This window comes from Melanotaenia boesemani, chromosome 18 (genome assembly GCF_017639745.1).
Source record: "Melanotaenia boesemani isolate fMelBoe1 chromosome 18, fMelBoe1.pri, whole genome shotgun sequence".
NCBI classification, from domain to species: Eukaryota; Metazoa; Chordata; class Actinopteri; order Atheriniformes; family Melanotaeniidae; genus Melanotaenia; species Melanotaenia boesemani.
This window is the reverse complement of record NC_055699.1, coordinates 16,163,818-16,190,380: the sequence shown is the minus strand read 5'-3', so window position 1 is coordinate 16,190,380 and position 26,563 is coordinate 16,163,818. Positions and strand designations below refer to the sequence as shown.

Here is a 26,563-nt window from a genome sequence, read left to right as displayed (position 1 = left end):
TGTCTTGTGTGCTACACAGCTTCTATCAAGGATACTTTCTGAAATGGCCAATGTGTCAGGTACAAAACTTATTAAAACAGTCCCAGTGTTTTTTTGTGTTATAATGCTACATCCTGACTTCTAACATTTAGTTTTGTTGCTGCAATCTGTGATTTTATGCCAAACTAATTTATAGACCGTTTTGGATTTCAGCCTGGGTGCAATATATCCTGTTTGTATCCAACTCCCTTTAGCACCAGAGATGTGTCAGTGATGTAAAGACCTTTGGATAAGCTTGCCAAACACTATCTGTCGGTGGCTCTGGTCCCAACTGGTGGCATCCTGCTGACATTTCTCCCACTTGCTTTTTCCAGATCATAGTTATTTACCAACCCGTATCTGAAAATGTCACAAAGACGGTTTTGGTAGTCGTCCATTTTCCTCTCATCTTCCAGCTACTTTCTATCTTCTTTGTCTCCTTTTTTTTAATCTTATCTTTATCTTTCTACCCTCTCTCACTGCTCTTGTCTGTTTCACTTCTCATATCAGCCTCTCATGCGTAAAACTATCTCTTCATCACCAGGGAATTGGCTGACATTTGAAGCTGGATATTGTAGCCATTTGCTTCCCCTGAAGTCCCCAAACATACAAAAACCCACCTTTCCACTTGAGACAGTCAAATATCAGTTGCTGCGATCTCTCACTTGAGTCCTAGGTATATGACCATGTGGACTGCATCCATAAATATTCCCTACCTTTTTTCCCTTCTTTTTTTAAATTGCATTTGCTTGTCACAAATCAGACAAGAATTCTTTCTAGTGTTTTGGGCGAGACCAAAACACATGTGTGCACCACGTGTGCAGGTGTTTCTCTCTTTATATTCATTACGTAAGTTTATATATTAATCCATTCTTCTGTGTAATACAGGGCTTCAGTATATGTGCATCAGCTGTTTCATTGGGGTATATTGGTGAATAATTGATAGATTAGTTATTTATCTCTTGAAAGATTAATTAGTAACAAATAAAGCATGGAAGCTTCTCTTTCTGGCACATATACAGTTTACCTGTGTGATAAAACCTGCAATGCTATTTAATAATCTAACAATATATCAAAGTGCATTTTTTGTGTGTTTGCAATCTTTTTGTGTGCTGACTGAAAATGAGAAAATAAACTGTTCTATTTCTTTAGATTGTCTTCAGACTAAAATCTTTTATCTTTGCTTTCAGGGTGCATTCATACTAGCACCGTTTTGTCCACTTTAAAATAATGATCAGCTTCCACTGATTGTACAGTTTATTTGAAAACATGTGAAGGCACACTTGCACTCTGGTGCAGGCCACAGAAGCAAACTCTGGTCCACTTCAACTCTGGTCTTGGTTCACTTGCAGGTGAATTCAGGTGTGGTTCATTTACAGTGTGAAAAAGAGTGAGTGCACCAATTTTGACAGCTCACTGCCTCTTTTGCTGCTCATACTGGACAGGCTCATGTGAAAATAGTATTAGGTTTTAACACCAAAGTAAAACCGATTGAAGAGGCAGGTTTTCTTTTCTAGCCTGCTTTTTTCTTCTTGGTGAAGGTCTGTTTTGGACAATACCGCCCCCAGCGAGCAGTTCTTGTAATTCATTCATAATTGAATGACCAAGCATAACAGAGAATTACCCGGGTTTGTGAGTGCATGTGTGTGGATCTGCAGACAGTCTGTTAAATCTACACTGAAGTGTGCCAGGCTTGAAAAAGAAACTTGAGTTCTGTTTAAACACCTACCATGAAAAACTCTGTCAGGGTGCAACACTGACTTTGGTTCACTCAACAAAGACACAAGTGCTGGTGATATTACTGGAAGAAACCAGTTTCATGTAGAGTTTATTGACATAGATCCTGATTCAGATTCAGATTCACAACACTTTATTTATCCCCAAGAGAAAATTCAGTTTGCAAAAAAGAGTCACCGCAAAGGACAGGACATTATCCACACACTCCACATTACACATAGATCAGTCAATTTACAGGATAGGATATCTGCATCTAAAAGATCCAACCACAAGTGCAACAGTTTCACCATCAGTGACAAAGTGCAACAGTAAAAATAAATTAGAACCTAAAGACAACACATCACACCTCACACTAAGCACTGTCACTAGCATTTAAAAGCTTGATGGCAAGAGGAATAAAAGAGTTGGCTATCTGTTTGATTTCCTGCCGGGAGCAAGATAACGCCTCCCAGAGGGTGTCAAGGCAAACCTCTCTCTAAGGACATAAGCTGAGTGACCAATAATGCTCGTTGCTTTCTGGAGCACCTGCCTGCTCCACAGAGAGTGTAAATCAGGGATCAGCACACCCATGATCCTGGCACACGTTGTGACAATCCCAAGAAAGCTGTTTTTGTCTTTGCCTGAGAAACCATAAAACCAACACATAAAAGAAAAGGTTAAAAAAAACTCTGTGAAATTAAAATAACAAATCAGACAGATATAGACTAAGCATTCATTTTTCTTATAATATTCAGTTGATCATTTCTGTTTGTCCTTTTTTCCGTTAAAAAATAGAGAAGGCTACTAAACAAAAACGTTGGGAAGTCAAATGGCTCAGTGCCTTTTTTCTTCATACATTTATCCATTGTCCCATGCAATCTAGGACCAAAGTAGTATGTCACTGAGCTTGCAGTATACTTGTGGGAGAAAAAAAAAACAAAAAAAAAAAAACATTAATTTCGTACTGAGGCAGGTTTAAATTCTGAACCATGATGTATGAATATTTATCGTTTAACAAGTAAATTACGTATTTTATGATCTTATAAAATTATATCAAACTCAAGAGATCATAAAGGGCCCGTTCTAATTATTTGAGCTCCTTTAGCCTTACATTCCCCAGGTGAAGCCAAGCAACATACTAAGGATTTGACTTAATACAAATTAAAGGTGACAGCAGGATCCATCCATCCATCCACCCATCCATCCATCCATCCGAAATAGGGTCACTGAGGCAACTGGTTCAGGAGGGAAAACCCAGACATCTCTTCCTTCATCACAGTACCAGCGATACTTGGTGCATCTGAAAGTGTTCCCAGGCCAGGAAGGATATAGAAATCCCTTCAGCATATTCTGGGTCCTCCCCCTACGAACATGTCACAGTTGTCCATGCTCTAATACCTCCAAACTGAGGCAATCATGATATGTTTTTATCAGATGTCTGACTTGTTTCGTTGCAGAGTAGCAGATGCTCTACTCCTTGTTATCTCATTCTTTCAGTCAGTAACCAAATCTGATGATTATAAAGGCCAGACAAAAACCCAAATTTAATTAGAGGTAAAAGTAATTTTACAGTTTTCATATGATGTATCTTTATCAGGAGATGTGGAAAAATTGGCTTTCAGGCAAAAACGTCTCTGGACGCTGACTTGAATAATAAAAATAAGTTTATTACGAAAGTGCAGACATCAAAACAGATTTCTGCAGAAAAATCTGGAGGTCCCAAAACCAGAACGAAGACCTAAAGACCTGATGTGTCGTTCTGTCTCATATAGGATTTAAACAAAGAAAATTCCTCAGTCCTGTTTCCTCCAATCATAGAGTTTGCCTATAGGATGCTCATTTGCATAGAATGCATGTTCGTGTGTGAATCCAGTCTGTAGGACAGAGAACCTTATATGGTAAAAACTTGAGTGTGTACCATACAAATGCTATGCTTAGATCCCTCACACTCATAAACAAAAGACAATGCCATAAACTGTAAATAAATGGTAAGAAACACAATGGTGTTACCCACTGGTTTGTGAAGTCTTACGTTCTGCATTCAGCTGTTGTCATGTCGGTCTTTTAGGAGGCAAAAGTAAACCTACTTGAAAAACAGCTGGGAACTGATTTCTGAATGCTGATTAAACTAAAGTGCATTTCTTTGAGGACTTATATCTGTTGAATAATTCATTTATCTTATAGAAGAACCACCAGCTTACAGATCAGAAGGAGGGAATTCAGCTAATGAAGCTACAATAAGTCGTGGGGAAAATTTATTGACCTAACAAGAAAACTTAATGGTTTTTAAAATGTGATTCCATGGATCCAGAGTTGGTTTGGACCCAACATCTAGTAATCTGCAGTATTACTTTTTAAGACACTCTCACATCAGTTTTACATCTGACAGCAGAGGACTTTGGCCATCTGTTTATGCTGTCAGTGTGCAAGACCAGAGACAGGTGATTCTAAACGCCAGCAAAAAAATTCTGAGTGGTTTAAAATAATGAAGCTAGTGAACTGGCAAGAAAAAAGATAAATATCACATGAACATCACAGACAAGCTAAATAGAAAGAAAAGCAAAGAAAGAGGACAAGACATGACTAAAAATACACACTGGTAAGACACAGATGAACATAAGGTGAAGAAAAATCAAGGACAGTAAGCAAAATAAGATGCACATTAAAAAAGCTGGGAATGCAAAGAACTCAAATTAAACTCGATATGATACTTTTTTTCTTTGGCTGTGCAGTATAAACTAAAAAAAATCCAGCAGACAGTTCATTTTAGTTTTTGAATATATACATGCATAATATGTGAGGCAGGGGACGTCTTCTTATGAGTAGTTAAGCAAGAAGGGAGAGAGACACAGACTGAGCCCAGCTAGATATTAGAGAATATAACAGAATTCAGCTTACCAGCAAAGAAAAGAGCTAGAGATGTTTCAGGTGAGCTGATGTCAACTGATGTGGTTTAGTCTACTAAATGCATTTTTTACTGCAATGGTGAAATTGATGCAACCTGTTTTTTTTTGTTTTTTTTTATATATTTTTATAAAAATATTACCAATAACACTGCATAAATGCTTCAGAGGAGGATTACAATCACATTATATCAAAGACTGTTAAACCTTAGTTTCAAAAGTTATGCGTGCTTATTTCATTTTATTTTTTAATTTTCTTTTTCACTGGAAAATAACATTTTTACTGAGGCACGTTTTCAAACATAATCCATAAAAATATGTCCTGCTTTATCTTTTCTTTCTTTCTTTTTTTTTTTTTTGATCACTAAAATCCTTTCACAGGAATCCTTCCACTATCCCACACATAAACACACACTCACCATACCCAAGCAAAGAGAGGTTAGAAGACCCAGAGGAAATAACTGGAAGCACTGCACAATATTTTTCTTCACACCTCCATTTTTATAAAATCCACTTGCTCTGCATTAAGTTGTTCCCTCATTCCATTTATGACTTCTCCTCTAGCCCTTATCTTATATGTGTGACGTGTTGCATGTTCATGTGCAGTGTACAGCGATCATGCCTGTGAGCCCTAGATATGCTGTGTTGTGTCTGTGTGCATGTTTAAATGAACACAAAGAAACTTTTTCATGATGTGTTCACTTATTCTGTTTAGATGGTAATGTTAACTAGTTTGCATGTGAATGAGTTTAATGTGGAACATAGAGGAATTGATTATGGTGTAGGAATAATTTGCAAGATACTTTATCGTGATGCAAGGATTTCCTGTAACTTCATGACCAGATACTGTTATGTGAGGAGTGCATGTGGCATAGCTGCAAGAAGAGTAAGTAAGAAGTAAGAGCACATTACTACTGTAGGTGTGCTGGCATGAGCTGAAGTCACTGCAACCAGTGACTTCGGCTTACCTTACTCCTTTTCAAGGTGTACTCTCACAATAACAGAAACCTAATAACAGAAAGGAAAGGGACCGATCTAATCAGTCTTTCTATTCTGTCTGTCTTTCTTTTCTGAATCGGCAGCAAAATGGTTGCTACTGGGTGTTACTAATATTCCAGAGAGAGGCGAGTGTGCCAGCGATCTCATTATTTTTTTATCAAGGAGAACCTTGGTGTTTCTGTATATTCACTGGAAACATTCAACAAAAGAGAATACAGAACTTTTTAATGCCTGTTTGTTTCTGTCTTTCTCTTTCCCATGGGTCAATGTACAAGGCAAAGTAATATGTCAAATGAGTCAGCAGTCTGAGGTTACAGGTTCTGACTGTCATGCAATGTACTGTAAACTCACATTTATACAGTGGGACATGACAAAGAGCCACTGGCCATCTCTACAAGGCCTGACAGATCATTCACAATTTCTCTCAGATGAAAACTAATGTACTGGAATAAGTGAGTGTGCTTGTGTCTATGAGTGTGTGAAAGGGGCAGACCAAACAAGAGGAGAAGGTGACACATGTCTTCTTTTCACATGTGATTTTTGCTTTGTTAGTATGTTTTGTACATTTTTACCAAAGTCTATCTCTTCATTGAGAGATTATTAGTACTTCAGGCCAGGTTTTCGGGTCAGCTCTTCCTACTGTGTTGATCTTTATGGCCATAGTCTTCATGGTTATTTTAGTAATGGGGCTCCATTGTCCAATTACATTAAAACGTGTATGTTTGAATGGCCTTCAAATCACAACAATAATTATGGTCCTCTTGTGGTTTGACACTATATTTGATCCATGAAAAGGTTATTTCAACCTTCAGCACTGGTTGTATTTTTATTTTATTTTTAGGCCATGGACACAGGACCACATGTTTTTCAGCTATGAGTGTATTTATTGAGAATATATGTCTTTTTTCTATGGTTTTGAGTTCCTAGAAACTGTTTCTTTGATGTACACAAAAGCACAAATTACTAAATATAAAAATGTTTTCTTTTTTCTTTTTCTTTTCTTATACATCCCTCCATTCTTCTTGCCCGTCTGCCCCACTTCCTCTCTCGTATTTTTTCCATATCCATCTCCCCTCACTCTGTCTTCACATTCATTCACTCCCCACAGAGAAGTGTGATGAGACTCTAGCCTCTCCTCTGCCTCACATGGCCTTCACCAGCTCATCTGTCTTCTCCAATGGATACGCACCTGGATATGCCAAGCTCAACAGGAGAGGAGGTAGACACACACACTCTAACACACACAGAAAAAACCCAAAGATGAATTTGTACTCACACTTTAATGAATGCTGCAAGAAGGAGTCTGTATATGCACTTATAGAGGAAAGAGAAAGGAGCATTATTCTAATTTAGATATCCATGCATACATGCTTATGACTGATTTTTAAGATAGCACACTGGGAGATAAATGTCCTAGCCTTCAGAGAGTGGCATGCTTCACAGTGCTACACAGCTGCTCTCAACCTCTTCTACCTCTTTTTTGTCTTTTCTCTCCATTTCTTTAAACTTTTTTATGTTCCTTTCTCCCCCATTCTCTCCCTCTCATAGCTTTAATCATTATCTCTGTGGCTCAGGCAGAAGCTAATTTCCACATCAGTCCACAGCTAAGAGAGATATGGACAGACAATTACACCCCTCTATGTATATATAATTAATAATTCATACTTTCCCATCTAATATAGTTAGCCTACAGCTGAAGCAACTGAGCACAGAGCTGGCAAATAAAGCCAAGGTAATCTGGTGTATTTAAAATTTTTTCTATCAAATTATGGCTTAGTAAAAATAGGAATTACCAACAAAAGACAAAATAAAGGGAAGAAGGAAAGACAGCTGCTGACAGAGAAGAAACCACATGCAAATAACCAACAAGTATGACAAATGCATGCAATACATGAATCTATAATGAAATTTTCTTAGAAACACATTATGTACAAAACACTAATCATACACACAGGACCAACCTATATTTAGACCAGAAGATATGTAAAGGTTCAATATAAAGTCATAAAGATTTTGCAGCTGTAAATGAATGTTTGCAAATAAGAATTTGCATTTCTAAATCAGGTTTGTCATCCTGCAAAAAAAAAGAAAAAAATTCAAGTTTGTGAATTTGCAGAAAATGATTTGCGTAATAACAGAAGTTCCTTTGCAAACATCCTGTCCACAGATGCAAAGCGCAAAACTGCGTGTGAGACGTTGAAGTTTAGGTTGCAAATTTTGTCCCTTTTTTTTAACGTCTGGATTGGAAAGTGATTAATCAAACTGTCCAATCAGAGAGCAGACAGCTTCGTGTCCTTTCGCACCATTGCAGGTTTTTAAAGGGGAGTAGATACATTTAGACTTTGTGTCTCAAAGAGAGTTTAATAAACAGATATTTCTTAGTCTCGAGTAGCAGATGCTGTAGACTCTCTCTCTCTCTGCAAACCATCACTTTCGTCTCCACCGGCCATTATGGTGGTTGCTTGGCTTGTTTTCCTCCAGCTGGCCTCCATGCAGTGCAGTTACAATTTCAACGGTGCTTCGATTCTGGGGTGGCTGCTGCGTTCAGCTGTGCCCCTGACAGCAGGTGCTCGGGCAGGAGGTTGAAGAATTACAGTGGGGGAGAGCGAGAGGTGAGAGTCCAAAAACGGTATCATCTCAGCTCCGGTACATCCCACCACCTTCTTGAGGGGCCAACAGCCACGTACAAGCAGCGCTTGTTTTTGGAGGAGCTAGGGAGAACCATGGTGATCATCCTCATGCAACAGTGGCTATCCCGGGAATCCAAGCGCTGTTGAAATAGTTACCATGGCGCATGGAGGCCAGCTGGAGGATAAAGTGATGGTTTGCAGCAAGAAAGAGACCGAAGCACCTGCTGTTGATGTCCCAGACTGAATAAAATGGGTTTATGTAATAGTGCGATGTCTCTCACTAATAGACAATCTTTGCACTTCAGATTTAAATAAAAAAAACGGTGCCTCATCTCAGCAGCAGCAGAATGGGTGCAGCACATGAGTTCTGAGCAACATGTCTCCTGTTAATACTTATAGTTTACTCCATATGTGTGAGGGATGGCTATATTGGCGGAGATGTCGGGGGGAGCTCCCGAACTGCCAGACAGCCAACAGTTTATCACTTTCACTTTCAGCTCTACACTTGGACTGAATCATATTGTTTTGTCTGATAATGTCACAAACTTCATCACATTCATTTTGTCACAGAGGTTTTTGTACCCAGTGTCATTTAATAAACCACTCTGGTCGCACCATCGCCCCTCTTTAAAAATTATCTACTTTCCTTTAAGAGCCTCCAGTGGTGCAAAAGGACAGGAAGCTGTGTGCTCTCTGATTGGGCAGTTTGATTGGTCCCTATCCAGTCAGATAGACCTAAAAAGACAGGGACAAAACTTGCAACTGCAACTCCAGAGTCTCGCACGCAGTTTTGTGCTTCCCATCTGTGGATGGGATGTTTGCAAAAGGACTTCTTGTATTTTCCACAAATACAAATCTTTTTTACAGCCATGCAAATCCTTTCTGCACATTCACAAACTTGATTTTTTTTCTTTTTTTTTGCAGGATGACAAACTTAATTTATAAAGACAAACTTAAATTTTTTGCAAACATTCATTTACAGCTGCAAGTTTTTTTTTTACTTCATATTGGGCCCATAGATATGCATTTGCAACAACTGGCAAATGTCCTTTATGTACTTTACAGTTTGTTAGAGGGGTTGTGTCACATTTGGTAGTCAAATACACCCATCATTGGTGTAGATGACAAATTCCACCAATCCTCTAGTGCTATGAAACCATGGAGTCATAAACTCTACGAAGCATGCCTCTCATATTAAACTAAGCACAGTTGTTGATGCTGACTGCTTTAGGTTTTTGCCATGTTTTTGTCAGATTTCCTGCATGTATGTTTTTCTCTCTATAGAATAACCAAGACTCTTCTCTGAATATGTGCCTGAGTGAGTGATAGATGACACATTTTATTACTTAGCCATGGGGAACTATACAAGGTGCGTTTGTCTGTGCACAGTGTATAATTAGGAATGGACCAAGAATTGCTTGGTTTTAATGGTTTATTTGGACGGGAGTTCTCACCTAATCCTCTGTGGCTGGCTTCTGAAAATTTGTATGCTTTACCAAAAGACTCTTCATCATAATACTAAATGTGTTGAGCTTTATTTTGGTAAATATACAAGCTGTATACACGCTTTATGCTTCCTAACATTTTGAAACGATATCACAGTATTTTATTAAAGGCCACTTTCACTTGATTGTCAGCTGCTGTAGTCCTTGTTTTTATTGCTACGAGCTAGATTTGTTTATTCTTTTATACATTTCTCGCTATCTCTCTCCAGATGAAAAAAAAAGTATACAGATGGACTTTTGCTCTTCATTATGTCCCTGTATCTTTTTTATTTATTTTTTTTACTTTTACTCTCCTTTACTAAGCTTTGTTCACTTATAAAGTTCTTCTCATCACACATTTTTCTCTCTTCTTCATGTCTTTCTACATCAATTTTTTTCATTCTTATCGCCTCTTTTCACCATTACCTTACAGTTCTTATCTACCACTCTTCTTTTTTCACTCTTCTTTTTTTGTCCACCTTCCCTCTCATTACTTCTCTCCTTCTTCAGATATATATTCTTCCAGCACTTCAGTGGGGCTGCTTATGCTGCTCACTGTACATTTTACTCATCTGTGTCTCTAAAGGGTTTCAAGCAGAGAGAAACGTAAGCTAACAGACTAGATGACAACTAATGAAATAAAGACAAAGACAGTTTTTTTAGATCTGTTTAAGATTGCTTACCACAGTTTACACATCACACACTTTTGAAGACAAGACACAGAACAGTCATATTTCTGAAGATTATTTTGGTGTGTAACATGTATATGATTAATTTTGAACTCCTGGGGTTCCCTCTGAAGACATCATTGACCATAAATAAATATTGCAGAGATAGATATCCTAATTTAAGTTCCTATGCCTCACTGGCTATTTTGGATTCCCAGAGAATGCCTGTGACTTGCATACCAAAATTCAAAGTTGAAAAAAATGCTGTTTTATTAGAAAGTTTTTTGTCTCTGTAACCCTTGTGTACTGTAATGTTCTTGAATCTGGAAACTTGAATAAAAATACCTCATGCATTTCTTGCAAAATTATAATGAGTGAGTATTTTGACCTTGTAATTGTTTTTATTACTCCAAACACCATAATTAAATATCTATCAGACCGACTAATTTTCATGTATATTTGCACAATGATGGTGAGTATTGTTTAAGTGATTAACACATCATATTATCACATGTATAATAACTGGACAACTACATTTCCAAAAGTGAATAGTAAGTAATTCACTGGGAAAAAATAAATAACATAATAAAAATCATTACCAATAGTAAATACAATTTTATTCTAATCCAACAATCTTCAAATACCTAAAATATTTCAGTGTAACCATCAGATATCTAAGTGTTTTGTTTCAATCAGTAACGTTATTATTCATGGAGAGGGAAAAGTATCAGTTAGCTGCAAAAAAAACTTTAATATGATACCAGCAGGTACCCATTATCCTCAAATTTGATCATATTTTACTGCTACCTACCAATCTTTCACAAAGTAGTTGGATTTTGAAATGAAGATTGATTGGAATTTAGCACCAGAATCTAGTTTAGTAAGCGATAGTTTGAAGCCGACATTCTTAAAGAATCTTTCTTTAAGCAGTGGTACAAGAAGAAGTCAAAAAGTCGTGATTGTCCATGCTTCTCTATTTATTTCCCAAGTTTAGGCCTAAAAGATGAAAAATAAATGACCTCCCATCTTTTTGTCTGCCATCTCTGGAGCATACACTTTAGTTCTTTTCAAAATCACATCTAAACTCTTGAAAGAGTGGGAAATAAGGCAGTACTCCCACTGACAGCTCTTTCTGTTTTTGGGTCATGGGAATTTTTATATTTAAAATAAGGTTATATGCCAGAAAAGTTTTAGAAACTATTTCTTAACTTAAAATAAAAAAAAAGAAAATGTGTGATGTGTGTTATATGGGTTGGGAGAGTCACAGAGCAACTATATGAGCTGTGATCAGTGATGCCAGCTAAACATACTTGCCCTGTGGATACAGGTTAGAATAGAAGGGGCAGGGGTAAGGCCAATCAAGAGTTAGAGAATGTGGGAGAGATGGGATAAAGGATAATGGAACATACTGTAATTACAGCAAGAGTGACACTGAGGCTCTTGAAAGAGTGTGAAGCTACTAAAAAATTAAATTAAAAACAATGACTTGAGGAATATAGCACAGGGAGCACTATTCTATTCTATTCTATTCTATTCTACCATCTTTTATCCAAAGCGACTTACATTTGAGAGTTAGAACAACACAAAGAAATCAAACAGGATGAGACATCAAAATTAGGTGGTAGTCAGACTGAGTCCAGTTGGACTCAGGTGCCATCGTGTACTGCTAGAGGCAGCTCTTTTTTTTTGTTTGTTTGTTTTTCTCCTTTTAATTGTCCTTTTGTTTAATTACGAGATCATGATTTTATCACACAACATTATCTTGGGAGTAAGTGCATAGAGCTTATTCAGTGCTGAGTTGAGCCAAAGGGCTGGACAAATCTTTCTAACTCTAACTTAGTTAAGCTAAGAGCGGAAATGCTCCTTAAACAGCTGAATCTTTAGCTTGCTTTCTAAAGTGAATCGGACGGGGTTAGGTAGATCGTTCCACCACCAGGGAACAACAGATGAGAAGAGTCTAGCTACTGATTTTGTGCCACGTTGTGGTGGGAGCACTAGGCGTCTTCCACTGGCAGAGCGTAACTGTCGAGAGGGAGTGTAGCTCTGGGTTAAGGAGTAAAGGTAGTAGGTAATTGTCAGTAAAAGAGAGTTGAAGTTTGATAAGACCTGTTTGGTTGATAATTTGGTCAATTTAATGACATTAAGCTTTATTTCGTTTTGTTCTGATCCCAGAAAAGCATCAGATTCCATGAAGATGCCATCTTATCTCCTATAATTTAAAAACAGAAAATAAAAATTAATTGGGTTTTCGATGTAATCAAAACTCGACAGAACACTGGATACTTTTTTATTCAAAGGAACTGAGATAGGATTGGGGGACCTAAGAATGTGTTAGCACTCACAATGCTTCACAGTGCAGAAGTGACAAAGCATGAGATTGGGCTGTTAGTCACAAACACTGATCCTTATTTTCTATTTCATTCATCTCCAGTTTTTTTTTCTTTTTATCCCTCTTTTCTATGTTTACCTATCCACTTCTCTCCCCTCTTCTACTCTACTCTTTTCTCCCTGCCCTTCATCCCCCCCAGAATTTCTATTTTCATCAGTAATGTTCTGAATCCCTCCACTCTGTCCCTTAACATTCAAACAAGGGAGTACAGAACTGCACTGCTATGCTCAGGCTTGATGCACAATTAAGCAGACTCTTCCTTTTCATTCATTGCTTTTCATTCCCAGTCATCTTGCAAAGTTGTTTGATGTCTTTAGCCATTGCAGTCATCCATCGATAATGGTAGTCGTCTTCTAATTAAATTACTCTGTCTCCATCCGCTCCCTTCGCTCCATGACAGAAAGATGAAGCACTAGCAGAGGGCCAACCAGCTGTTTTCTCTCTGCTCTCTTTTTCCGGCAGCCTAGCATCGTAATTAATTAAGATGTTTTTTTATTTTTTTTTTGTTTTGTTTTTTTTTCTTTTGTTAATGGGGTTTGGGCTTTCAAAACTGGTAACTTTGATAAATACACTCAAATTCTTGCAGGAACAAGAACTCATTTGAAAATAACGGGGCACCCGTTTAAATAATCATGCATAGAAGGATATTCTGACATGTATACACACCTTTCCCACACACTTCCCTCCACTGACAGAAGCCTGGTACTCTATTGTCTGACATACTGCCTTGCCACACTCATTTTTGTTTGAATGTCATATTTGTCACTGGCTGCTCAAACCTAATAATAGTCTTACTGTAACTCTGTTTCTTATTCACACAGCACCTGTTTTTTATTTATATGTAAACCAAGGTTCAGTCCCTATGATGTGCTAGTTGACAATTTATTAAAATAATAGAAACCATAATAATCTCATTTGTAACATACTGACTCAGTGATAGATCTATCCAATAAATTTAAATTAACAGTACATGCCTTGTGATCTCCACTTACACTGAGTAAGGCCAGAGAAATTAAACTGTATGAAAATTCAAGAATCGCTGGGTCTTTTGAGACTTAGCTAGCCGGGGGGTCAATGGCAGTATCCACTACTGTTGGGAGTAGTTATCTTCCCTTTGTGAGGTCACAAAGGGAAAGATCGCAAACTTACCCGTTTGAATACATATTTGCTAAAAAGTGGAGCAAGCAAGTCAGAGGTGACAGAATTTTTGGTCCTCATACACAGGCTATGAGGACACATATGACTTTTAACAAACCTTTAGAAAGTGAGTTTTGCATAATATGGGACCTTTAATCGTGGTGGACAAAAGGCTGGAGCACACTGCCTTGAAATTTTTGCCAATACAAGGAAATCTGGTAACTGACAGTTCAGCTATAAGAGTGGACCCATTGCTCACAAGCTAGTTCAAGGCTACTGGATATGAGTATGAGTACAATCTCAATTCCAGTTGGTGACTGTGTAAACTTTTACTATTTCATGGATGTTATGGCTCATATTATATTTGATAGCAGCAACACATCTCAAACAGCTGGACCAGGGAGTCGTTTACCGTTGCGTAACATCTCCTCTTCCTTTAACTGCTTGAAAATGTGTGAAGACCAGATGTTGGACCAGTTTTAGGAGTTTCTTGTTTGATACATGATTCTAGCTACTCAACAGTCTTTGGCCTTCATTGCTGTGTGTTTTTTTTTTTTTTCATTTTTAAAAAAAAATTTTTTTATTATAATGCTCCATTTTTTTCTCTCTATATTTTCTCTCTCTCTCTCTCTCTCTGTACATTTTAGAATTAATGGAGCCTTCTCAAGCATGAATGCTGTCCACACCATAAGCACTAATGCAACCCCATACCATCTGAGATGCAGGTTTTTTAAATGCTTGCTGATAATAAGCTGGACGAATGGTCACCATGGTTTCCATAAACAATTTCACATTTTGATTCACTTCTAAACACAGAAGAATTTTTCACTTTGCCTCAGGCCTTTTTAAATTAGCTTTGGCCCGGAAAAGATGGCAGCCTTTTTGAACTGTGTTCATATAGTTTCTTTTTTGCATGGTGGAGATAAGGTACTCTAAATATGTCTCACATCAGCAAGATGATTTATCATTATTATAACAATGCATCATTCAGCAGTGAAAATACCATCAGAGGTGTGTATGTTATGTATTTCATGAGCACTTATTCCCCATGCAATAGTAAGTACTGGATACTAACACATTAAAAGGCATTGTGATTTTTTTTTAGACCGACTGGCCATCTGGCATAACAGGCATTTCCCCAACAAGCCAAAGTGTTTTTTGGACTGACACGATTTATTTATTGGTTTGACTGGTCTTTAAAACTCAGTAGATTGTTGGCCCACCTAACACTGGGCTGGCCCGTTCAAATATTTTAACACCACCCCCCTGTTGCTGTGTTCTCTGTACCTGAATAATTCATTCATCCAAATACCCGGCACAGAACTTTCATTCCTGAGCACCAGCCCATAAAACACATTGATCTATGGCCCACTGGTTCTGTTATTAATCAGGCTGAACCAATCAGACACTTAAAAACCCTTTTATTATTATTAATATTGATAATTTAAACCCACAGCAGGATCTTCGTTAGCTGCCGTGGATGATAATGATGATGGTAGAAGCTGTGGTAAGCTGCACTACTTTTTACATCACTGAGGTTCTGCTCTGAGTAAATGGACCAGTGGTGAACCAGATATCATCTCCAGAAGAGAAGATCAGGCAGCAGACACGGAGACGCTGTGTCTACACTTTGTCCAGGAACAGATTTCATCTGATCCATCTTTTCTCATGTCTGTTCTTTGTTTTTTTGTTTGTTTTTTTCCCATAAACACAAAGTGGAATGAATTCTGATTTAAAATTCATCATTGTGCTGGAGTATAGATATTTATTTTATTACCAAATTAAACTTTTTGGAAGTATTTAATGTGTTCACGCTCACTGATCCCTGCTAATTCACTGCATGGTTGTAGCTGCACGGTTGATTTTCAAATTTAAGGGAGCGCAGAAATTTGTGGTGTGCATGACCGTATATGGGCCGGTCTGGGCCAAAATGCCAGGGACAGTTTTTTGTCCCACTTCACCCCTTGCCGTGTACAACACTGTCATGTTGTTGCCAAGCTGTGTGTGTAAGGATCTCACAGTCCAATATGCAATTAGCTGGTGGTTCTGTCAGGTCAGTTGTTGATCAGCCAGGCTAAGAAGCACTGTGGCTCTTGTGTCAAATGTAGCTTTTTCTCATGGTCTGCTGATGCTTGTTAGAGGAAACATTTTGTTCGTTTTAGTCTCCTTGCAGTCATTGCTAACCATGTTATGTTATTTCCAAAGTCAGCTAACAGCCTCCATGAGTTGCTGCAGGCGCTGCAGCTTGATTCACTCATTTGTGGTGTTTACTTTGGAAACCACGAATCCTATCCAGGCTTTCTTGGGCAATGTTTTACATGTTTTGTGGTGGTATACTGACAGACCATGCAGTGAGTCAGAGAGAGGACAGAGTGGGAGGAGAGAGATTACTCTCACATAAGAGAGTCCACCTGAGAAGAGACATCTATCTATAGACATATATCCATACACTATCTGTCTATAGATTATCTGTCTATCTGTCTGTCTGCATCATTCTCTTTATTCCAGGGTTTTATTGCCCAATGACTTAATTTATTTTACACGTTTCTGTCATCAAATGTAAACATTCGATTTGCTATAACATACTGTGTTTTTACTAATTATTAATAATTTTAATAATTATTCTAGCTTTACTCGTGATGCTTAAGAACAAAGCTGGTGACAAAAAAAATACCCCCCCCCCACACTGAACAGGGAGAATGTACTTGCCTCAACAAAGCTGGGCATGGTGAGTGGAAATGGGGGGATACTTATATTTTAGATAATTTATAAATATAAATTTATAAATTTTCTTAAATGTATTTTAATCACACATACTATATGTTTATGACTGTTGTAAATAACTACAGCCATTCTTCACAGTAGTATGTTATGACCATGGAAGATTTCACCAAGGATCCTTTAAAAAGAGAATATGTATTTCAAGATTCTTTGGATTTTCTGGAACAAAATGCTGCTTTAGGCTAAAACTGTATAAGGAGACAGCCAGCATAGCATGTTCCAACTGCACATCCATGTCTCCCTCCTGATTTTCTTCCCACAAGGCTGTTTTCATCCATTATAAATAAAGAAGGATTTGCCTCCGGTCCTCCATTCATAGCTGTGATGCTGTCCAAGTTTAAGCAGAGGCATTTTAATCAATTTCTTTTTTCTTTTTTTCTGCATTGTCTTTCATTCCAAACTTATAGAATCATTTCAATCCAGGAGATATCCATAAAAGTTATTCCTTTCTACCAAATAGAACATACAAAAAAATCTGCTTCACTGATAAGAGCCTGGGTTTTACAGTGTTTAAAAGTATGCTTCTTCTTTACCTTTGCCTTGTCTTCCATATTTGAAAGTGTTGCAAATATTTATACACCAGTGAATAATTAGAGGAGTCTATTCATCCATTCAGGTAAAAGTGGGAGTGGGAATCTGTATGTGTTTATACATTCACAGTGATCATAGAGAACCATCCATGTGCATGACTGTGTAAATATGGTGAAAATAATGTGTATGCACATTCGTATCGCTACATACACACTGTCTTCATCATGAAATGGTGTGTTTTATGCATCTAGCTTGTCTTTTTGGATGCCCATTACCAGTATTTATTATGTTGTTTTACCCATTTTTCCTGTATTTTGTTAGTTTAATCTTAACCTTTTTTTACCCCACTCTTTTTCAGTTCAATTCAGTTCAGCTTTATTTGTATACCCCCACTTCACAACAGTGTCATCTCAGGGCACTTTACAGACATCAGTTTGAGCCAATTCATAATAAATAATAGCCTAGTTAAGCAAAACTAACAGACTGCATCAAATCTTGACTTCAGTCCAATCCCCCATCCTAAGGCTGCAATGGGTGACAATGGAAAGGAAAAACTCCCTTTTAACAGGAAGGAAAAACCTCCGGCAGAACCCGGCTCAGGGAGGGCGGCCATCTGCCTCGACCGATTGGGGAATTCCTTACCAGGATTATTTTTTTTTTTTCGTTGGTGCTCTAAAGGCCATTTACTGAGACAACAGTTGAATTAAACACATTTTTCTTTATTTCCCTGTGGAGTTGTAAGAGACACAACTGTGTTTGTTACCATCATCGTGTACTTACAAAACAGTGTTCATGTTGGACAGAGAAACTCTTTGTGGTCAGTTTCTACAGACCACAGAGCTGTTCATTCTTCACTCGCTTTATTTTTGTACCTTCTACAAAGCCATGTTGTTGTGATGGTTGCAGTATGTGGTTTAGCATTATCTTTCCAAATTTTCAAGGCTTTTCCTGAGTAAGAGTATTCCTGGATAGAGGCTTATGTTGCTCTGAAACCTGTGTCTACTTTTTAGCATTAATGGAGCCATCGTAAACATGTATGCTGTCCACACCATTAGCACTAAAGCAAGCCCATACCATCAGAGATGCAGGTTTTTGAAATGTCTGCTGATAATAAGCTGGATGAATGCTTGCCATGGTTTTACATTTTGATTGATCTAACCACAGAATAGTTTTTCACATTTGAAATTGGCTGTGGCCCACAAAAGATGGCTGCCTATTTGGATTGTGTTCATACAGTTTCTTCTTTTTATGGTAGAGTTACATTGACAGTATTTTCTCATATAAGCAAAGCCTTCTCTGAAAAAGACTTAGTGTGGCTGGCAGGATAAGGGGCTCCAAATTTGTCTCGCGTCTGGATGCTAACATATTAAATAGCACTGTGTAGCTAATTATTCCCAAAGACTCATTTAATACGAATCCCTAAAGTATACCAACATTTTGAATTGCAAGACCACAGTAGAGTATTTATGCGCCATAAACAACATTTGTATTTTGTGTGTTATTTCATTACAGAAAAATTTTAATTATTAGTGAACTGCTGCCTATACAAGTGCCCTCTTTTTTCTATTCAGGAAAAAAAAGAGAAAAGAAACAGCAACAGTATAAAGAAGAAGAGGAGCAGATGAGAGACGGTGGTTAGATTTTGCTGAGGTAGTGAAATGCTCTTTGATTCAAGTTAAAAGCAACCAAAGGGAGCTTTGACATTGTTGCTTGTGGTCTGGTCTAATGACACATAGCTGTAGGGTTCCTGGACTGTGTGAATTGATGTGTCAGATGTGATACAAGAAAAATATCTACTTAAATTGCATTCATTGGGAGTTTCAAAACCAGCCATATTTTTCAATGGGTCCCCCAGGGCACCTCAGGGTTTGATTTTCTCCCCATTATGTTTCTCTGCCTGGCCTTTATCAGTGCATTGCCACTGGTAGGCTCCCACATTCCCAGGATGACTTCTACTGACTTCTACTGTTTGCTGAATGTTATTGGTTTTCTTAGAAAAATTGGGTAACTGGCTTTGTGTGACCTTTTTGTTGAGAGTCAGATAGCAAAGTGTTGATTAAAAATCCGCGTGTTAATACACACAGTTACATTATTGTAAATGCACTGAAATGGTAGTGTGAGAGAAAGTGTGTGGTCAGTATTGATATCAGTGTTATTTCATTACAACGTACATTCTCGCTGTTTGCGGCTACCACTGTTACAATGCTGGGTTATCTGTGTTATCACAGATAGATCAAACCATGTTTTACAGGCTTGGAGCTATTCCAGTCAATTTTCTTCAGCTATGGTTTGCTCCTTTTTATCAAAAGAACACTACAAAAAATAAATAGGTGTAAGAAAGCTGTTATTTAATTTCTTACAGGCTGCTTATTGGAAATGACGCCATCAGTGTTGCCACAGAAACCAGATAATGATAACAGTAGTCAAATAAAATATGTTTTTGGGGGTGTTTCCATTTTACAGAAGGTTTTAAGCTAGTATAAAGTAAGGCTTTCTCAAAAAAGAGAACGTGAGGTTCTTCTGCAAAACTCAAAACCGTTCAGTTGACCTCTGAAGAAAGTAGAGACATGGAGTAAAAGCTATTGTAGATGTTATTCTTCAGCTTTTAATATCAATTACTGAACTTTCCTCCTTTTTGCAAGAATTTTGTTTAGCACTAAATTGCATGTTGCAGATGGACCAAGCAATAAGTACAACACTTCAAGACCCTATAATTAAAATTTCATTAGTTATTCTTTTCATGTATTTAAAGTTCTATATGTGATATTAAACCTTATATTAGCAGTACCAAATCCCATGCAGCCCAGTCATTGGAATGGGTGGTACCAACATTTTCCCTGTCGATACGATACCATTAGTTTATGATAATTTTTCAGCTAACTGTCTGAATGTACTGAATGTGCAGGTTATCGATACTGATGTCGATACTTCTTGGCCCTTTTTTGTGTGTGTGTTTACAATTTTACAGTGTGCATTAATATCTTTATTGCAAGGGCAGCATGAAATAGAAATAAACTCAAGAAATGTTTTTAAAACAATATACACTAATGAGTACTGATAAATTAAACAAAAATAAGATAAATAAATCACAAATTATAAGATAATTAAATTACAAATTTATATAAGATTATTTAAATTTGTTAAATAGAAAATAAAAAGTTATAAATATAAAAAAATAATGTGCAATAACCAGCATTAAACCAGGAACATATCTATCAACATCTATAACAGTAGCAGCTTCATTAAGGCATCTGATAGGCTACCATAATCATGAGACACAGTAGGACTACACTGTGGGCTTCGCATGCAGCTTTATTCCCTAAAACTCTCAGAAGTGAAAACAAATGGCATGTTTTCTATCAGCAGAGGGGTATCTAGATACTCAAAAAGTATCAAATTCAGTATTTAGACTGGCTGATATTGAAGTATCAACTCCATGGTATAGATCTGCCCACTCCAGCACATTTGATAATACTTGTTTATAGCGCCAGAATGCTATAACTCGCGCACATTCTGGACAGTGTTGGTCTGTGCTGTAATCCAAGCTTCTCTATTTTATGTTCTATGATTTGTTTTAACCATTTTCACCTACCATGTTATTGTGATACAAAGGGTTCAACTTAAAATAGTGCTTGAAAAGTTGAAAAGGGAGAACAGGTTGGTTTATATAGTGGTCTCACACCCTGTGATGTAAAAGTGAAATGGTAGAGTGCAGTCTAAAGTGTCCTTCATCTTCTAAGGGTGGGTAGAAAGAGCAAGTCTCTTAACCATCTATTCTATCCAGTCATCTTTTATAATCTTGTGAAAACGCTCTCTTCCCTCTTTTTTTCTTGCTCCTTTTACATTCCCACATGTCTGTTCTTTAGTAAAGACCAACATTTCCTAATGTCGCAACACATTTAAAGAATTTAAACATGAAGATATAGTCCAAGTGAAGTCCAAAGAGAAAGTTTCAGTCCCCAGTTCAGTATACCCCCCCCCCCCCCCCCCCCCAACAAGGTGTGTCATTTCCATCACTCTACATAAATTGCTTACCTCCAAGACCATTATCAGCTTTAGTAAAGAAAAATCAAAAAGACTTGCCACTTTATTTTTTGACAGGTTTGTTGTCAATGCTTGGTTCTGTCTTGCTCTTTGATAGCACTTTTTCTCTCCCTTTTGTCGTGAGCTTTATCTCTTCATCTTTGTCTCTCTGTTACTTACTTTTCTCTTTTTCTTTGTCTCTTCCTCAGAGGTGGTGTCTTGACCTTCTCTGCTCCCCTGTTCTCTCACCCATCCTCCTCCTGATCCTCCTGTCCTCCCTGAACATCTGTGTGTGACAGGCGAGAGAATGGTGACAGTCCCCTGACACTCCTCACCTTTCTCCTCCCATTCATTCCCTCCTTTATCTTTGGCTGATGCTCCTTTTCACTCACTCTCACTTTCTCACCAACCATTCCCCCGACCACAAACAGCCTCCATCGTTTCTTTATTCTTTATATCTACTCTTTCTCATTTATCCTCCTTGTGCCTCTGACTTTCCCCTTTCTCTACATGTGTTGTAAAAAAACAAAAAACAAAAAACTTCTTTTGACTCTAAAGTTTCATTTATCGTTAAGAGAAAATCATCTAGTGCTTACTTAATCAAGTTGTTTTTGTATATTTTTTTAATAGTTGCTCATAGAATTTTGACGGAAGTTTGATCTGTCTTTACATTTCTTCTGTTTAACAGAGGTTTCTGAGTATTCATATATGTTCTCTTTAAACTCTTAAACAAATTATGAGATTGAACTAAAATATATTGTTTATGTTTGACAGTTGTTGTTTTTAATATTTTAAACTGAAAATGCTGAGAATTGCTATTTACTGAATTGACTCTTAAACAACTTGTCCTTTATTTTGTTTTGGATTTTAGGGCAAGTCTTAAATCAGATTAACTGAACCCACCCACCCATTACATTTAAGCAATATAAACCAGCCTATTGTTGCACTAGAAGTTAGCTTGCTGTTCTGTTTATCCAAAAAACTGGTTTCATTTTATGAAACACTTGCAGCTCGTTTTATTTTTTACTTTTTTCTCTGTAATTTAGGATGTTTGAGTGAATTGCTAAGTGATATCAACCAATCAAATAAGTGTTTTGTCACATTACAGAAATATGTCATCTATATACTGTATGTATTTATAAAATTCACTCTTCACACCTCCCACCAACCCAGATTCCCTACATTTTATTTTTTTCCCTCCATTCTATGACATCATTAGTCCAGCTCATGTTTCTGCTTTTCTAGTGCTCTACCTTGTTCTTCAATGCGTGTCTCTCGTTCCTCTTCTGACCTTTAACAGCTCTTAAGGCAGCAGCCCTCTACTCTTTGCTTTTTTAGCAATCAGAATCTTCCCCAAATGCCCTCAATCATGTGTATGATCTTTTGAACCTAAAATTCTCTCAGGACATTTCAGTCTTTCTTTCATCGCCATCTGTTTTTGTTGTTTTTTTGTTTTTTTTGGTAAACCTGTTACCCATCCTCCTTGTTTCACTGTTTTTTTCTTAACAATTGCCTTTGAATCCTCTAAGCTATATTCAGACCTGAAAGTACAACTCTGTCCCCATTTCTATTTAGAATCATATTTTATGTTTATTTTATCACTAAAAACAATATTTTCCATGGCTAACAATATGGTTGTAGAAAAAAACAAAACCTCTTTGTTTGCACTTATAGATTTTGTGGAAGAGTTAACTTCTGTAATTGAAAAGACCATGCCATTGGAATTTTTAGGGATTTAAAAAGCCTTTTGATGCAGTAGAACATGAGTTATTGATAACAAAACTGAATCTGGCTTATAAGTTATCTGAATAACAGAGAACAGTAATTAAATAAACCAGGTGAAATCAAAATCAATGAGAATAAAGTGAGGCATCCACTTTGTTAAAAACAATTTTTTCTTGCCAATGATACAAATCTATTTTGTTGTGGGGACAATTTGAAGAAGGTATCAGATACAGCTGGAATATAACTTGATTAGTTGGAAAAAAATGAAGAGTTGATTTTATGGACTCAGTGTAAAGTTTTAAAGACTTTGAAGCTATAAATGATTGTTTGCAAATAATTTCAGAGTTTGGATTTCTAAATCAAGGTTGTCATCCTACAAAAAAAAAAAAATCTGCCTGAAAAATTTGTTTGCTGAAAACGATTTGCATGGTTGTAAAAAAGATTCATATTTGTCGAAAATACTAGAAATTCTTTTGCAAATATCCTGTCCACAGATGTGAAGCACAAAACTGCATGTGAGACTCTGGCATTGCAGTTGTGAATTTTGTCCCTTTCTTTTTACGTCTATCTGATTGGATAGTGACTAATGAAGCTGTCCAGTCACAGAGCTGACAGCTTTCTGTCCTACGGCACCGGAAAGGAAAGTAGATCTATTTTAGGCCAGAGGGATTGTGTCTAAAAGAAAATATAATAAACATAATAAAATAAAATTATTAGTAAAATGCATAAATATATAATAAATGCCACAATAACTGCATGTTTGTTAACACCTACATATTAAAATATTTAGTTAACTATCCATCTAAACAAATGAGAGGGATTGATGTCATTGTCTTTCTATCCTATTAATTGCTTTTTATCCTAATTTTCATTTTTAAAAACCCTACAATGACCGTTTTACTGAACATTTAATGACACCAGCCTTTGTGGCTTCTTACCAACTTACCATGATAACTTTATCCTTAACCTTTTTTTAAATTTGAAAGGTTTGATTTTTTTTTTTTTTTTGTATTAAATGTTCCCTTTCTTTAATTGATATTTTAGTTTGAAATAAAAAATAAAAACAAATAAAATAGTTATCTACTCATAAAATAAAAGCCTAAATGCCAACTTTAAAGAGATGGTTTCCAACAGTTCATTTTACCATCAAGACACATGCTGTGGATGGAATGTCACATCTGGTTAGAAAGAAATTGCAGAAACAATGATTTACAATGGAGGCAGATTTAGGTTCATGCCCATGTACTAGTAGAATGGGCAGGAATTCAAATTAGTTGGGGGAGTCAGGTGATTGAGTTGGGAAGTTTAAAGTCTTAAACTTTAAAAAGCAGTTCATTATACCACATACCATTTATACCATTGGTATTCGTACATACCAATACCAATGGTATAATCTAGACCTTGGAAGTTTTTTTATATAACCATTTAAAAACCTCTTGTGGATTATTTTTTTGTTTTTATGTAAGTGCACATTTTGGTTTGAGTGTGTGCTGACCTGGCATCAGTGGTATAATGAAATTAAATTAAACGAAAAATACTTTATTAATGACATGTTCTGAACTGAACTTACTGAAGAACATGTTCATCTCATTAGGTCTCTCCAGACCTCCATCAGTCTGATTCCTCTTTTACTCAGTGCTGGAGATCATAAGTGTGGAGCAACTGGAAAAGGGGCATGGCATTGTAATGGGCTATTTTGATGACTTCTTAGGTTTTGGTCCAAATAGGCAATTAACTTTCAGCTGGCAACAAGTTATTTGACCCCATCTGATGCAATAAGTAGTTTTAATTTCTAAAACAGCCATGTCAAAAGACACATATTTATGGAAAAGATGTTAGTCTGTGTGTAACAGGTGCTCTGATGCATGTATATGTAAACTTATGCCAACATGCTTTTAGTTACTTTGTGGGAGGATGTCTTACTTTGTGGTTTGGTTGCTTTGTCTCAATTGTGTGCAGATTTTGATAATGTTATTATCAACTGTGTCTGATTTATCATCTTCTGATCAGTTTTTGTGTATTGACTTTTTTTTATAAGTTTTTTTTTTTTTTTATCCTTTTTTTAGGGTCATTCACTGAAATGCATAAAGTAAAGAGATTGCAGAAGCTACTAAAATTGGGTTACTGTCCAATGCATTATTACAACCTGGTAGTATAGTGGGGAACCATCATCTTCGATGAAGAAATGTGGTTTGAAATAAAATCATGAATGGTGGTGATGTTGGTGATCACTTAAATGTTTGGTGAAATCAAATATAAGAAAAACAACAGTAGAACTCAGGACTATCTTTAACAGTAAAAGTAAGAACATTTCCACATGCATAATGCGAATGGAACTCACGGGATTGGGACTGAACCACTCTGTAGCCATAACAAAACCAATAATAGGGAGCATAAATATTTGACACTGGAACAATGGAAGAAGGTCATGTGGACTGATAACTCCAGATTCACCCTGTTCCAGAGTGATGGATCGGAGTAAGAAGAGCAGAGGATGAAGCAATGTAGCCATCATGTCTAGTGCCTATTGTACAAACTTGTGGGGGCAGTCTATGATCTGGGGTTGCTGTTGTTGGTCAGGTCTAAGTTCATCAACATTATGTGTCCAAAGAATGAGGTCAGCTGATACCTGAATATACTGAATGATCAGGTTATTCCATCAATGGATTTTTTTCTTCCCTGATGACACGGCCATATTCCAGGATGACAGTACCAGGATACATTAGGCTCAAACTGTGAGAGATTGGTTCAGTGAGCATGAGACATGGTTTTCACTCATGGATTGACCACCCCAAAGTCCAGAACATAACTCCATTGAGAATCTTTGGGATATGCTGGACAAGGCTTTGCACAGTGTTTAGACCCATCACTACAATATCTTGGTGAAAAATGAATGCAACACTAGCTGGATATAAATCTTATAACATTACAGAAGCTTATTTAAATAATACCACAGAGAATATGTGCTGTAATACTAAAGGTGGTCCAAAAAATATTAGAGTATGGGATCTTTATTTTTTTTATGGAGACTTGTATTTTTGGCCTGGCATTGTACATTGCCATTGTATCTTGCAATTATTCCTCTATGTGTCCTGTAATAATCAATTCAACCACATCAATTGAAGTTGCCTATAGTTTAATTCTCTGTTGAAGGTGTTTGCTTTTAGTGTTAAATGAGTTTAGTTTATCTTTTTTTCTCAAGTTTCTTGCATCTTTTTTGGGGGGGTCTTATCTATGACCCTTTCTACCACAGTTGCTTTGCATCTTTTTTCCAGCTCATGGGCACACATCTCATCTTTGATTTCCCCGGTTCTAGGCCATAAAATCCTTTCTTATCACCCTGCTTTTTTCCCCCCAATATCTCACACAGTCTAATATTTCTTTGGTCATTGTCCACTTAGCTTGTGCTCTTTATCTTTATTCTCTGCTGTCTGTTTACTTATCACTAACACCCTGCCTTCCTCAAACCCAATTCTTCAACCCCCATTGGTCCTCCCCTACTACCCTTCGCCTTTTCATAGTGTTTTATCCCCTCAGGGGACAGGCTTCTCTATAGCAG

At 37.0% G+C, this 26,563-nt stretch overlaps 1 protein-coding gene across 1 annotated transcript in view; it reads left to right on the top strand.

The window, feature by feature from the left end:
- Positions 1-26,563, top strand: part of cntnap2a (contactin associated protein 2a) — a 383,333-nt gene that overhangs the window by 136,825 nt on the left and 219,945 nt on the right. Inside the window, exon 2 of the mRNA XM_041967941.1 lies at positions 6,745-6,855. Within this exon, the coding sequence (XP_041823875.1) occupies positions 6,745-6,855 (111 nt within the window). The remainder of the gene's footprint in view (positions 1-6,744; positions 6,856-26,563) is intronic.